General features: G+C 39.7%; 1 protein-coding gene across 1 annotated transcript in view; it reads left to right on the top strand.

Annotated features, from left to right (window-relative positions):
• cdc42bpb (CDC42 binding protein kinase beta (DMPK-like)) overlaps nucleotides 1–5,917 on the top strand; it is a 74,393-nt gene extending 68,476 nt beyond the window's left edge. Inside the window, 5 exon segments of the mRNA XM_084082948.1 lie at nucleotides 193–310; nucleotides 563–680; nucleotides 4,074–4,179; nucleotides 4,367–4,431; nucleotides 5,779–5,917. Of these exon segments, the coding sequence (XP_083939074.1) occupies nucleotides 193–310; nucleotides 563–680; nucleotides 4,074–4,179; nucleotides 4,367–4,431; nucleotides 5,779–5,865 (494 nt within the window). The 3' untranslated portion in view covers nucleotides 5,866–5,917.
• The last annotated feature ends 7,766 nt before the right edge of the window (nucleotides 5,918–13,683 follow it).

Here is a 13,683-nt window from a genome sequence, read left to right as displayed (position 1 = left end):
GATGTGGGTCCAAATGCATATAATTTTGGGGGTTAGAATGCCTGAATGAATTCATTATTGTCTTTCCTGTAATCTATGAAAACTAATACCATTCGCTTTCTCTCTCTCTCTCTCTCTCTCTCTCTCTGTCTCTGTCTATGTCTCTCTCTGCCTCTGCTGTTCTCTCCCTCTGCTGTTCTCTCCTCCTCCCAGAGGGGGAGCTGTCTATTCCAGAGCTGTCGGAACACAGCCGGAAGTTGATGGTTCGAACGCGCAGTAAGAGGAAGTTCCTGTTCAAGGTTCCAGAGGAGGAGAGACTCCAGCAGAGGAGGTACTTCCCGTTCATATTGCATGGACTTCCTGTTTATAATGGCATTCAGTTCAATGGCAGGCGTGCAGCATGGGGCATAGTGGGGCTTGTAGACTCTTAGTCTTGTTGTTCTATTTAAATGCAATTTTGTGTGTGTGTGTGTGTGTGTGTGTGTGTGTGTGTGTGTGTGTGTGTGTGTGTGTGTGTGTGTGTGTGTGTGTGTGTGTGTGTGTGTGTGTGTGTGTGTGTGTGTGTGTGTGTGTGTGTGTACAGAGAGATGTTAAGGGATCCAGAGTTGAGGTCCAAGATGATTTCCCACCCGACAAACTTCAACCATGTGGCTCACATGGGACCAGGAGATGGAATGCAAGTTCTGATGGATCTGCCTCTGGTACTGCCCTCTGCTCTAATTGAATATGTTGTACTGTAGTTTGATCTATTTTTAATACATGCTACTGTAGTCTGTTTATTTTAAAGGTAGGGTTAGAGATATATTTTGGTTAAAACAAAACTTTTTTTTTGTCAAAAGGGTAATGAACTATATTGTGATAGTAATCATTACTATAGAGTGTTTGTTCAGTAAAAGTGTTAAATAGCTCTATATTGTGATAGTAATCATTACTATAGAGTGTTTGTTCAGTAATAGGAGTCTCCATGTCTCTCCTGCTCTTTGATAAACACAGAAAATGCATTTTCAGGGCAGCATGAGTACTTTCAGCTTTTGGTACTTTTTTGTACATTTAGATGCAAATACTTCTGTACTTTTACTCAAGTAAATTTTGAATTCTGGACTTTTACTTCTAACAGAGTATTTCTACATTGCAGTATTGATACTTTTACTTAAGTAGAGAAATTGAATACTCTTTCCACCACAGGACTTTGGTACTCCATAGTCTATTCCATGTTCAATCTATTCCTTCTATTTTACCGTATTAGCACTGTAGTACATTCTAAACTCCTTGTGGTGTTATTCTACTAATGTACTTGCATGTGGTACTATTGTAAAATAATCTACTGTACTCTTGTGTTTCTCAGCATGATGCCATGAGTTTTCAAATCTAATCTTGACAGAGGGATAGAATCTCTCCTTTCCTCTCCACCCATCCACTCCTCTCTGTATTAGGATTCTATTAGAGGTTATGTGCATGACTGACCTGTAAATCTCTCTTTTTTTTGAAAATTCTACTGTTGCCGGTGAATTTTCTTCAAAAATACTCTTAGCCTAATTTATACTTCGTAGTACGACGGTGTCGCTGGACAAAAAAAGAACTCTACGAGCTGAGCACGATTATAATAGTTTTGGATTTTTCATTTTAGTTTAGTTTTAGTTAGTTAGTTTTGAACTAGTTCGTTTGTACGCTTTTTTAAAGCTTAGTTTTAGTTACGTTTTTATTAGTTATAGTGTTATTTTTAGTTTTTTCATACTTTGACCTTTTTGAATCCTGCACCTGACAAATAACCCATAGTGAGTACTGTGTAATAAAAACTCAACAAAAGATACCATTTAGAAAATATATATTCAGTAAACTGTTGGACAATCAACGTGAAAAGCGAAAACGACGGGCATTTTGACTATAGTTTCAGCTAGTTTTATAAACACACAATACAGTTTCAGTTAGTTATCTTTTGTTTGAATTGGCTCTATGCACAGCAGCCATATTGGCAACGAATTGGGCCCCTTCCTTACTTCCTTCACAGGTGTTACCAATGTGATACTAATTAAGGCTCTGTTCCATTTAGTGTGGCATAGTGGTTGTCTTATTTTCAAGGACCCCTATAACTCTGAGAGTGTACAAATGGAACCAAATGGACCCGTAAGCGTCCATTTGGTTCCGTTTGTACACTCTCAGAGTTACACACCCACCATAAGGGGCCATTTGGGAACCAGTGAGCCAACATGCACGCTCTAGTGAGCCAACATGCACGATATCAGCACCCTGACCAGAATGGAACAGAGCCTTCATTAGTATCATTGGTAACACCTGTGAAGGCACTTGTTTTGAGAGGTCCGCAAGTTTTGTCGGGGTTTTTTCTTCTTTTCTTTTTTTGTCCGACGACACCCCGCGCGCACAACGGAGAATTAAATGAAGCCCCTCCTCTCCTTCTCTTTCCTTCTCCTCCCTCTCCTCTCTCCTTCCAGTCCAGTGATGTCACTTCCTCCCCCCGCCCCCCCCTCATCTCCCCTCCCTCCAACTTTGAACATGTGTATCACATGACTCCTCTGTCCGCCGGGGTCTTCCTGCAGACGGACTCCTCCTCCTGTTCCTCCTCTCCCTCCTCTTCCTCTCTGGGCAGGGTAGGCCTCTCTCTCTCTCTCTCTCTCTCTCCCCCTCTCTCTCTCTCTCTCTAGAGCCACATCCCAATACTCAAATGTCCCTCCTTCGCGTTAGCCGCTTGCGTAGTTGTTTTTGTAGCGTACCCCTCCCTTTGAGAGGGGTACGAGTGACTTTGAGAGCTGTTTCACCGCACAATGCAAGTAAATGAGGAGCATATTTTGAATCATCAATTTCTAATCAACGGAGCAATTATTTTTGATTTCTTGTCCACCTTTGGAGTTACATTAGCCTGGCTCCACCCCCTGAATCGCTTGCTTCGCATTCAGGGTCTGGTGTCGAAGGGCGGGTGTTTCTCGGTTGAAAATCTGTACGACGAATCGGGATCGGGATAATCCAGTATGAACCAATCGCCAAAGATTCCAACTTTGGCCACGCCCCCACCTCAGAAAACGGCTGCACTGAGAGGGCTTTCAGACTGAATAATGGAGTGAAACGAAATGAAAATTCAGGCTGAGTGTCAGGCTAGAGTTACATCATAGCAAGGGAACTACAAACTACAAAGTTGTCCCTTAAGGAATGGCAACGCTCCTCAGCAGCATTTTGAAACGCAGAAAGAAGGAGAAATTTATATATGTCACCGGACAAAAATAACAGGAAAACGTGCTGCTGCAACTGTCGATTATTTCCTTAGCGAACATTTTATCGATTACTTTTTAGGTTAATCGAATAATCGAGAAGAGTATTTTCTTTGATTATTTATAAAATGATGTGTATGATCAACAAATCAAGTCAAATACGTTTTTAATTATCGATTAAATCGATTAGGCTGATTAACCACTTTATTCTATGACAGTGTCTCGCAAGTATAGCTAAAATAACTGATCTACAAGGTCACGGGGTTCCCCGGCCAAATACAAGTTTGAGAACGACTGATTTAGAAGGCATTTATAGAGTCGGCCTCAGGTCTTAACACATTCCCTGCCAGGTATTAATTAAGGGGTTAAGTGGTCAACGTTTGGGACGTGAACCATTTCCGGCTCGCGGTGGAGGAAGAGTCGAGGAGGCAGACGTGAGAGTATCGGGACGCGGCTTCTGTCTTTCATCTCTCCATCGCGTTCATCCCTCTTTCACCCTCTCTCCCTGTCCCTTTTTTTCTTCCAACTTGTCGTCTTTTTTCTTTGTTTCTCCGTTTATTTATTTTTGTCGTCGTCCGCCTCTCTCCTTCACTCTCTTCCTTTAACTCTTTGCTTCCCACCTCACTTTCCTGTGTGGCCGATTAACTTCCTGTCTCTCGCCGTCCTATCATCACTCACCTGTCTTCACCGGAGCCTTACGGACAGGTTTTAACTGGTTGTGTGTGTGTGCTGGTGTGCGTGTGTGTGTGTGTGCGTATGTCTGTGTGTGTACGCGTGCGTTCCTGTCTGTCCATCTGTCTTTGTGTGTGTGTGTGTGTGTGTGTGTGTGTGTGTGTGTCCAATCATTGTGTGTGTGTGCGTGTGTGTGTTCAGAGTGCGACAGCCTCTCAGGATGACTCAGCGAAAGACAAGCCCCGCCCTCTGTCCAGTATCTCCCGCCAACAGAGAAGCAGAACACACATTACTAGAACAGCTTCAGGTACCCCCCCCCCCCCCCACACACACACACACACACACACACACACACACACACACACACACTATATGTGTGTGTGTATTAACAGTTGAGTGTCGTCTGTGTAGCATTTCCAATCACATCCTACGTACCGCCTCCCCATGCTCAATACGTGTGTGTGTGTGTGTGTGTGTGTGTCTGTTTGTGTCAGACTTTGGAGCAGCAGCAGGGTCATCAAGGAACATCTCTGACCTGGACCAGGACTTTGATAAAGAGGTACATGCATACAAAACTACTGACCTAGACACACACATAATATAAATGCTACGGTACGTCTGGAAAACCAGTCGGCGAGCGAGCTTAGGCGAGCGAGTCGCCGTGCCGAGCGTTTGCGAAGTCACCTCCAGCCGACTCGGCGCCGTCCGAGTTATGTCCCGTTAGGGACAGGATCGTAAACCCCCCCCCCACCCCTAGTCTCGGTACATCCGAGCAACGGTCATGGCCCCTCCCCCCCGGGAAGTGAACTGGAAGAAAACGAGCAACCAGGTTGAAAAAGACTGGTTTTCCAATCATACTGTAACATATACATACTGTACATTAGCTTCTCAAACTTTTTCATGTCAAGGACCCCCAAATTGATATGTATTTGGCCACAGACCCCCCCCCCTATCTGAAAAGGTTTTGCCATGGACCCCCAGAAGAGAAGTTTTATCAAAATGATTCTATATTTTCCAAACGTTTTAGATATAAAGATAAATTGAAATAAAAAAAAAGGAACTGGTTGGAATAACGTGTTGCTTCCACGCGCTACGTCCTACCGGGGAAACTCCCCCCTGTCAGGTGATAAGAAGCAGCTTGCTAGCTCCTCGTGCATTGAAGGAAGCATGAGCTCAGTTTTGGGCTCTCCCCAGGCTGGCAGAGAGAGAGTAACGCCCAGGATTACATAGGCAATTGGCACTGGGTGAAAAAATGGGTAACAAAAAAATTGTAAAAAAAAAAAACTTGCATATCTGCTATTCTTAAATAGCAAACATATAAATGTACATGAACAGAATCGTCTGTCGGATGGAAACTTCAAATGTCCAAAGATGTTACTTTTCAGGATTCAAATAAAAAAAAACGGCAAAAATCGACAAGCTTGAAATGCGTCGCTTCGTGCTTGCAGATCTGCTACTTTTGATACTTTTGTGTGACGCTGTAATATGATCAAATTGGGACATTAACCCATTCAATCCCCATGAGCTTGTAGATCTGCTATTTTTGAAAAATCTTGACAATTTGTGCAAATTGAAAAACCTTTGGTAACTCAAATCTTTTGCTTCTGGACGTCCCTGGAACAAAATATTTTACAAATGTTCGCTTTAAAAAATATATATTCAAATATTTGCACACATTTTCACGATTTTTCAAAACTAGCTAGTGCCGCGCTATGAGCTTGTAGCTCTGCTATTTTTGACAGAGGTGCTTTCCTGGATTGAATGGGTGAATTTACGAATACATACAAAAAGTTAAAATGTCCAATACCAACATGTTTTTTTTTTTCTATAGCACAATTATTTAAATTAAACTTATTTTCTCTCTCTCTCTCTCTCTCTCTCTCTCTCTCTCTCCCCCCCCCCCCAGCCTGACTCTAACAGCAGTAATCTCAGCTCGCCCCCCTCCCCGACCTCGCCACATCGCAGCCAAACAACACTGGACAGCCTGGACTAACACACACACTATTAGCCAATCACAGGACAGAGAAATCGGATGGTAACACGGGGTCTTGAACGGAGGTCTTTTAATTTAAAATAAGAAATTATGAAATCTCACCTTTTTTTTTTTATTTCCACATGGTTATTTGTTTGATAAAAGGTGTTTGTTTGTGTACAGGACCAGAACCATTAGAAGAGCCCCCGGGTGTCTGCTTTTCGCTACCATCGCTCGACGGTATCTCACGCCGAAAATAACCAACCGTGTTGTGGTCTTGTAGATCGGATGTTTTCGGCAGAGGCTCTAAACGTAATTTCAGATCGGCTGGGCTTTTCGGCGCGCGATACCGTCGTGTCGACGGAAGTATAAAATCGGGCTTGAGACGCAATGACTTATTTTTTTTTCTGTTTTAACCGAAAGACGAAACTGTTTCACTTTTTACCTTTTTAAGATTTGGTTTGTTGTTTTTCAGGGTAACGATATCGCTCTAAAGACACGTGCGCGCACACACACACACACACACACACACACACACACACGCCATCTTATATGTCGTCGTGCTAAAACCAGGGCCTTCATTCATCAACATTGTGTACAGACTCAAACCATTCTTAAATCCTCTAGTCTTAGTAAAACAACTTGAGCTGCAACTGTACCACCAGATGTCTTCGGCGAAAAATAGGCGATCTACAAGCTCACAACGCGACGCGTTGTGAGCTTGTAGATCGGCAATTTTTTGCTGAATGTCACCCCCTCCTAGAATATGGATGCTCAAGCCGTTTAGGTCGCTTCTGAGCTACAGTTGGGGATTTATCTGCTTAAGAATGAGTGTAGTTTAGTTGTAAGCACATCATTGACCATGCTGACACACCCTTGCGGTAGAACGGGGTACTGTTAATGATATTGACAGCCGCCATGGGTGGGGAAGGGACTTGATGTAATTAAATCATAATTTGCTAATATTTCTGCACTTTGACTGAAAATCGAGTCTCTTCTTAAGCTAATAGTGAATGATTACTACCACCTCGCCTAAGGTTACTAACGTAACCCATGTTCTTTGAATCAATTCAGTTCTTTGCACAATAAGACACAATATCACAAATATGATGATAAAAGAACCTTGATTTCTGTGTCAGATATATGTTTTTTTTTTGCTCCTTTTAACACTGACCCCACCGTTCAATTGGCTAAGTCAGACATTAATAGTCTATAACAGTATTCATCTTAGCCTCACAGCAATGATGGTCATTCGTGAAAGTGAGATGTGTATAAAGTAACATAAACCTGTTTTTTTTTTATCAATGCAAATCATGATTTCTGCAACGATTACAGAAATAAAAAAAGAAACAGACAACGAGTCTCAAGTGTTAGCTACAGTACCTTTATTTAAAAGGTTTAAATTTAATCAGAATCAAGCGGTTATATCTTCATCAGTGCTGAATAGATATCTGTACATAAAATTTAAAAAGCAAAGTTTGCTTCATTTAAGTGAGACCCACTGTGCTTTACAATGTGTGGAAAATTTATAAGAACATGTTATACTTCAAGGCAATTAACAAATGATTTGCATAAGGCATGAAAAGACGGAGGATTTGTATTCACTTATACGTACATCATGCAGTTCTGCTTCTCAGCCAGTAGGTGTCCCACCAGACCACAGAATCTAAATCGGTGGTTCTCCAAACATTTTCATGCCAAGGACCCCCAAATGTATATGTATTTGGCTGCGGACCCCCATCTGAAAATGTTTTGTGCCAAGGACCCCCAGAAGAGAAGATTTGAGTAAAAGAAAAATCTAAATCTATTGGGAAGGTATTGGGAAAACCTTTTTCCAATACCTTCAAGATTTATTATAAAAAATTGCATATGTACAAGCTCACTGCACGGCACAAAGTGACACCCTGTGAGCTTGTATATCTGATATTTTTGAATAGCCTACGTATAAGATATGGATAAAGTGGTTAAAATTATTGTGAGGCATTATATAAAAAATCCTGGGGACCCCAGGAACCACCGTTTTGTAAGTTATATCGTGTTAACATACAGATTGGTTAAAATAATGTAACAAAAGTTATGGATTTTTTGCTTTAACCCATCAAAAACAAAAACAAAAAAGATAAATAAGAATAAAAGAGCGACAACTTAAATCAGCACATTTTGTATCAAAAGTAACAATTGTTGATTAAATCAATCAGTATTTAGTTAGGCTGACATTTTAAATAAAAGGCACTGCAGAAAATTCAAAAGTGTTTTCTTCATCCTGGATTTAAAAAACTAAACAATGACTCATCATGTTTTATTTGAAATTCATGAACATTTAGTAAACTTATCGTAGACCAGCCGACAACGTGATGAGGTTTCAAAATGTTGACGCAGCTGTAAACCATTGAGTGGTTTAAATTACCTTAGACAACGATCGCCAAATATTCAAAAATAAATCTATTCTATGACTCACTGGGAGCCAGTGCAGAGATCTGAGAATTGGTACGTAATTCCAAACTCTTAGCAGCTGCTTTAATTTAGTCCAACCTGACAGTTAATGTAGCACAGTGGCTCTCAAACTTTGTCATTTCAAGGACCCCCGTAACTCTGAGAGGGTAACAAATGGAACCCGTGAGGGTCCATTTGGTTCCGTTTGTTACCCACTCAGAGTTACAGACCTTTAAAGGTCCATTTGGGTCCATTTGTACACTCTCAGAGTTACAGACCTGTAAGGGTCCATTTGGACTCCCCACAAGGAACCCTGAGGGTCCCTGCACCCCTACTCCGAGAACCACTGGAGTATTGTACTTATAGCTGTGTGTGTGCGCTCACATTTTGATAAACACCAAGTATTTTGTACTCTATGTACACGTTGTACATAGGACGGAATTTAGACCATTTTCTATGCAATGTTGATGAATGAAGCTTCTAGTCAGACAGACAGACGGACAGAGAGACAAACAGACAGACAGACAGACAGGTGACTATGTCATATCTGTTGGAGTTCTTAATAAAAAACACTGTATTAAAAAAAAAGAAAGTTGCACATCGTTTATATTCCAGATAAAAAGAATAATATTAATAATCCTTTTTGATTTTATGTCGCTGGTATTTCCTGTTTTATCCTCTCTATAGCCTTCATCCACCTAAATAATGCCAACTACCCCTCCACCCCCACACAAATACCCCCACCCGAATACACCCGACCACCCAAACCCAAATACCCAACTTCCCCCCACCCCCCACTCAAATTCACCCCAAACCGCCCCCCAAGCCCGCTTAAATACCCCAACTACCCCACCCCCACCCAAATACCCCACCTCCACCCAAATAATCCATCCCCCACCCAAATACCCCCCCAACTACCCCCTACCCCCACCCAAATGCACCCAGACTTTAAGACTTTTCTGGTTGAATTGAAAATTTAAAAAAATACTGTTTTTATTTCTGTTTGTAATTATTGAATTATTGTTAGAGACATAAGCGGACAAATAAAAGAATATCTGATGATCCGGTGTTCAAGTCTTTATTGGCTTCCTCTCTGTGCATCTCATCTAATGAATGTGTTCTATTATCAGTGTTATTGTTCTATTATCAGTGTAACTAAGTACATTTACTCAAGTATGGTACTTAAGTACAATTGTGAGGTATTTTTACTTAATTGGAGTATTTCCAGTTGTCAGTACTGTTACTTCTACTTAGTAGAGGACCTGGCTAAGATATGTATGCACTTCATTTAGGAGAGAATATCTCGACTGTTCTTGGCTAATATGACCCCAGGGAACAACTTAGGAACTTTGACTAATTCTCTATCCGGGACGAAATACCCGAAAATGACCACGCCCTTTTTAAAATGACCATAACCGGTGCACTACTTCCAACATGGCTCTATCTGCTAAACCGTTGGAGCTACAGATTTACTGAGGTGCTCAAAATGTCCAGAATACTTATGTTTAGGGAAACATAGAAAAGTGCAATATTTCATTTGAAATGTTATGACAGAACAGCTAAAAAACGTTTTTGTCTATAACTTTTGAACCAGATGAGCTATAAATGCAAACTTGGTGTCTAAATCATGTTTTTTTTTTTTTTTTGATAATTAGAAACATGTTGGAATGCTTATCTTTATGACTGGGTGTGGCTGGACCTCTATTTTACATATTTCAAAGAAATATTAGTTTTGAAAATTTGTTTTACTTACCTTAATCTTTGTCATTTTTGGCAAACTTGGTGTCTACTTTATGCTTTTTGAGCATTAGAAACACATTGGAATGCTCATATTTATTGAATCCATCTAGATCACTCTGACTTGCTTATTACAAATATGGCCACTATACCAAACATGTTATGTAACATCAATTTTCATCCAGATTGAGTATATACAGTAGTTGTAGGAATGAGATCAAATTAAGATCAAACTGGAGAAAACAATGTAATGTTATTGAAACATAATATGACAGCAACGGCCAGTACACTATGCACATCAATGCTCAGCATACATTGAACACTATCATAATAGTCAAAGGTGATTCTAATTTGTTTAAATTAGAATCAGAAAAGTTAATTGCTAAACAAAATGGTTGCTAGGAATTTGTCTTGGTGTTATTACAACAACAGAACAGCTCTGCAATAACTGACACACACACACACACACACACACACACACACAATGATGACTGTTTTTTAATGTCCTAATCATACATCTATACAGTATATCGAAATGCAACAGACTCCAGCTTTGCAGCATTTGCTGTGTCCACCAAATGACTCTTGCAGCCACAGTGGAGGAGGATAGCGCACGCTTTACTGGCATCTGGTACCATTTGACCAACATCAGCCTTCCCTGACTATGGGAAAAAGAGTGCAGGTATCTCACAGAAAGCCTGGTCACCCTCACCTTGGAGCCTGAAAAGATCAACTCCAATTTCCATGTCCAAAGATTGGAGTGTATGGTCATCATCATATACACAAGAGCTGTGGCCACAGCAGAGTAGATGAATCCTGACAGTGGCTTTTCTCAATCCCTCAAGAATATTCCTCCCACCCAAGCTGCACTGATTCAGCATGTAAAAACTGCTTTAGACCAGCTTCTATTGGATCAGACAACCTCCGTCCAACAAAATATCCCAGATTTCAATAGGTTGTGCTGGTACTGGGACTCCATTACTAAGACTTGTGAACCTTACTGGATCTTGCAGGTGCCAGTAAAGCTGTTGCTGTTGTAACACCAAGACCATAATGTGATATAAACATGATTGTAAACAATTCTATACATCTTTATCATACTATTCCAGGGGTGGGCAAGATTTATTTCCAGGGGTTCATACTGACTTCGATAAAGTGAGTTAAGGGCCACACATTAGCTCACAATTGTACAATTGAATTGAAATGTGAAACACATGGTGCTGAATTATGTTAAAACTGCATGAATTTGGTAGACAGTAGCCTACCTTACTACAATAAGGTACTTGTCTTCACAACAATAATGTTCCGTTTTTTTTTTTTACAGCTGTACTGTATCACTCTGGTGTACTCTGGCCTTACAATAAAAAGATTACTCGCATAAAACAATCCGAGTCAATGCTGTATCAACTTTTAAATGAGCCTATACATTTAGACAGTATCTTATCTTGTCTGATATGCACCACTCCATAGGTCACTGATCAAACATAAATATGGACTCAAGGTTGACTGTTTCACTGTTACATTATAAACAAAACATTTGAGTACATACGGATGGAGGAATGCAGGTAGGTATAGTACTCAAATACTAAATATTAATTACTATTAATTGTTAAGTTGAGTTAAATATTTTTTTCTCAAAAGCATTTGAGAACATATGGCAGCCTTTTAGAATGCCCCTGGACTGTAATCCAGACTGTAAGCCCTGGCTGTTTTGTCATAAAATATAGAATTAGAAATGTTACACTTTACAATGTTTCCCTAAACATAAGTATTCTGAACATTTTGAGCACCTCAGTAAATCTGTAGCTCCAACAGTTTACCATGTTGGAAATAGTGCACCGGTTATGGTAATTTTAAAAAGGCCGTGGTCATTTTCGGGTATTTCGTCCCGTATAGAGAATTAGTCAAAGTTCCTAAGTTGTTCCCTGGGGTCATATTAGCCAAGAACAGTTGAGATATTCCCTCCTAAATTAAGTGCATACATATCTTAGCCAGGTCCTAGACTAACTCCACTACATCTCAGAGGCAAATATTGTAATTTTAGTCCACTACAATTATTTGAGAACTTTAGTTACTAGTTAGTTTGTAGATTTTGATTATTATTACAAAACACACATTGACCAATATACATTTTGGCCATTTGAAAATAGCCAATCTACAAGCTCACAATGCGTTGCATCGCGATTGTACTTTTACTCAAGTAAATTTCTAATTCTGGACTTTCACTTGTAATAGTGAATATTGAGTATTTCTACACTGCAGTATTGATACTTTTACTTAAGTAAAACATGTGAGTTATTTTTCCACCACTGTCTATTATCATGTTTAACTAACAGTGTTAATTTTGACAGCATATTTTGATGTGGTTTTAATCAGTCTTTTGAATACATTTCCATTCAGTTTGAGTCATATTTTAGTCATCTGAAATGGTTTACTTTTAGTCTAGTTTTAGTTGACTAAATATTATAAGATGTTAGTTGACTAAATCTACAGTTAACAATTTATGTTAAATCAGGCATTGATGGTGTCATAATGCCTGATTTAGGCTATATCTGATTTATAGCCGATTTACAAGCTCAAAATGCGTTGCGAGAATATGAGAAATTGTCGTTGTGAGGACCATTTTCCTGGTCCTCACAAGAAAGAAATGTTGTTTTATGGTTGAAAAACATATTTTTAGAGTGGCTTGTAGATGTTTGGGTTACGCCGGGGATTAGAGATAGAGTTAAGCCTGATTTACACCTAGTTGCGCGCTGGTGTCGTGCACCGAAAAACAGAAGATCTTCAAGCTGCGATGCGTTGTTCAGCTTGAAGATCTGCAAGTAATCAAATAATCAAAATAAATAATGTATTATGGACAAAATACATTATGTAATATTTTATATTCAAAACGTGTTTGGAAATAGCCTATATACTAGATCTGCTATTTCCACTGTTTTTGAAAATGTTTCCAAATGTATGAACCTTTTTGGAAACAATTATGACGATAATGAAACATAATTGCGAGCAGGCGATTATGTGTCACTTTCGATTTCTATATTAAAAAATATCGATATACAAGCTTATAGCGCGGTACAGAGTGCCGTGCTATGAGCTTGTAGATATGCAATTTATTTTTTAAATCATGGAAAATGTGTGCAAATCTTGGCAAGATTTGCACTATTGGCAAGTTATCTGTCAACCTTATTTCCCATGTTTCCCTTGCTCGCTAGCTGAGCAATTTACAATCAATCAGAATAAGCAGAGAACATGGACTCTAGTCAATAAACAACAAGGTAAACAGTCACATAAGTGCAGAGAGAACAATGTTGTGCCTCATAGAAACGAGGATACCTGGTAAACAACTAGAAAAGTGCATTCCTCTGAGCGCCGATCTCCGCCAGGCCTGGTTGTCTATAAGGGCTGTGTCAGTCGTGGGGTGCAGCTGTACCAGGCAGGTTAAGACATGAGATCTATTAAAGATTTCTTACATTAGCGTAAAAAACTAAACAAAATTGACAACAACACCAGATATTTATTTGTTTGTTTCTTCATTATTTATTGAAAACTCTATTTCAAACATTAAAAGGGAATAAAATAAGCCTAACATCCCAACAATAAACAACAGATATAACATAATAGACACAATATAAAAGTCCAAAAAAAGAGTAGGAAGAAGCAATGCTTCTA

Source organism: Gymnoscopelus microlampas, assembly GCF_963454915.1.
Source record: "Gymnoscopelus microlampas genome assembly, chromosome: 16".
NCBI classification, from domain to species: domain Eukaryota; kingdom Metazoa; phylum Chordata; class Actinopteri; order Myctophiformes; family Myctophidae; genus Gymnoscopelus; species Gymnoscopelus microlampas.
This window is presented reverse-complemented; position numbering and strand designations above follow the sequence as displayed.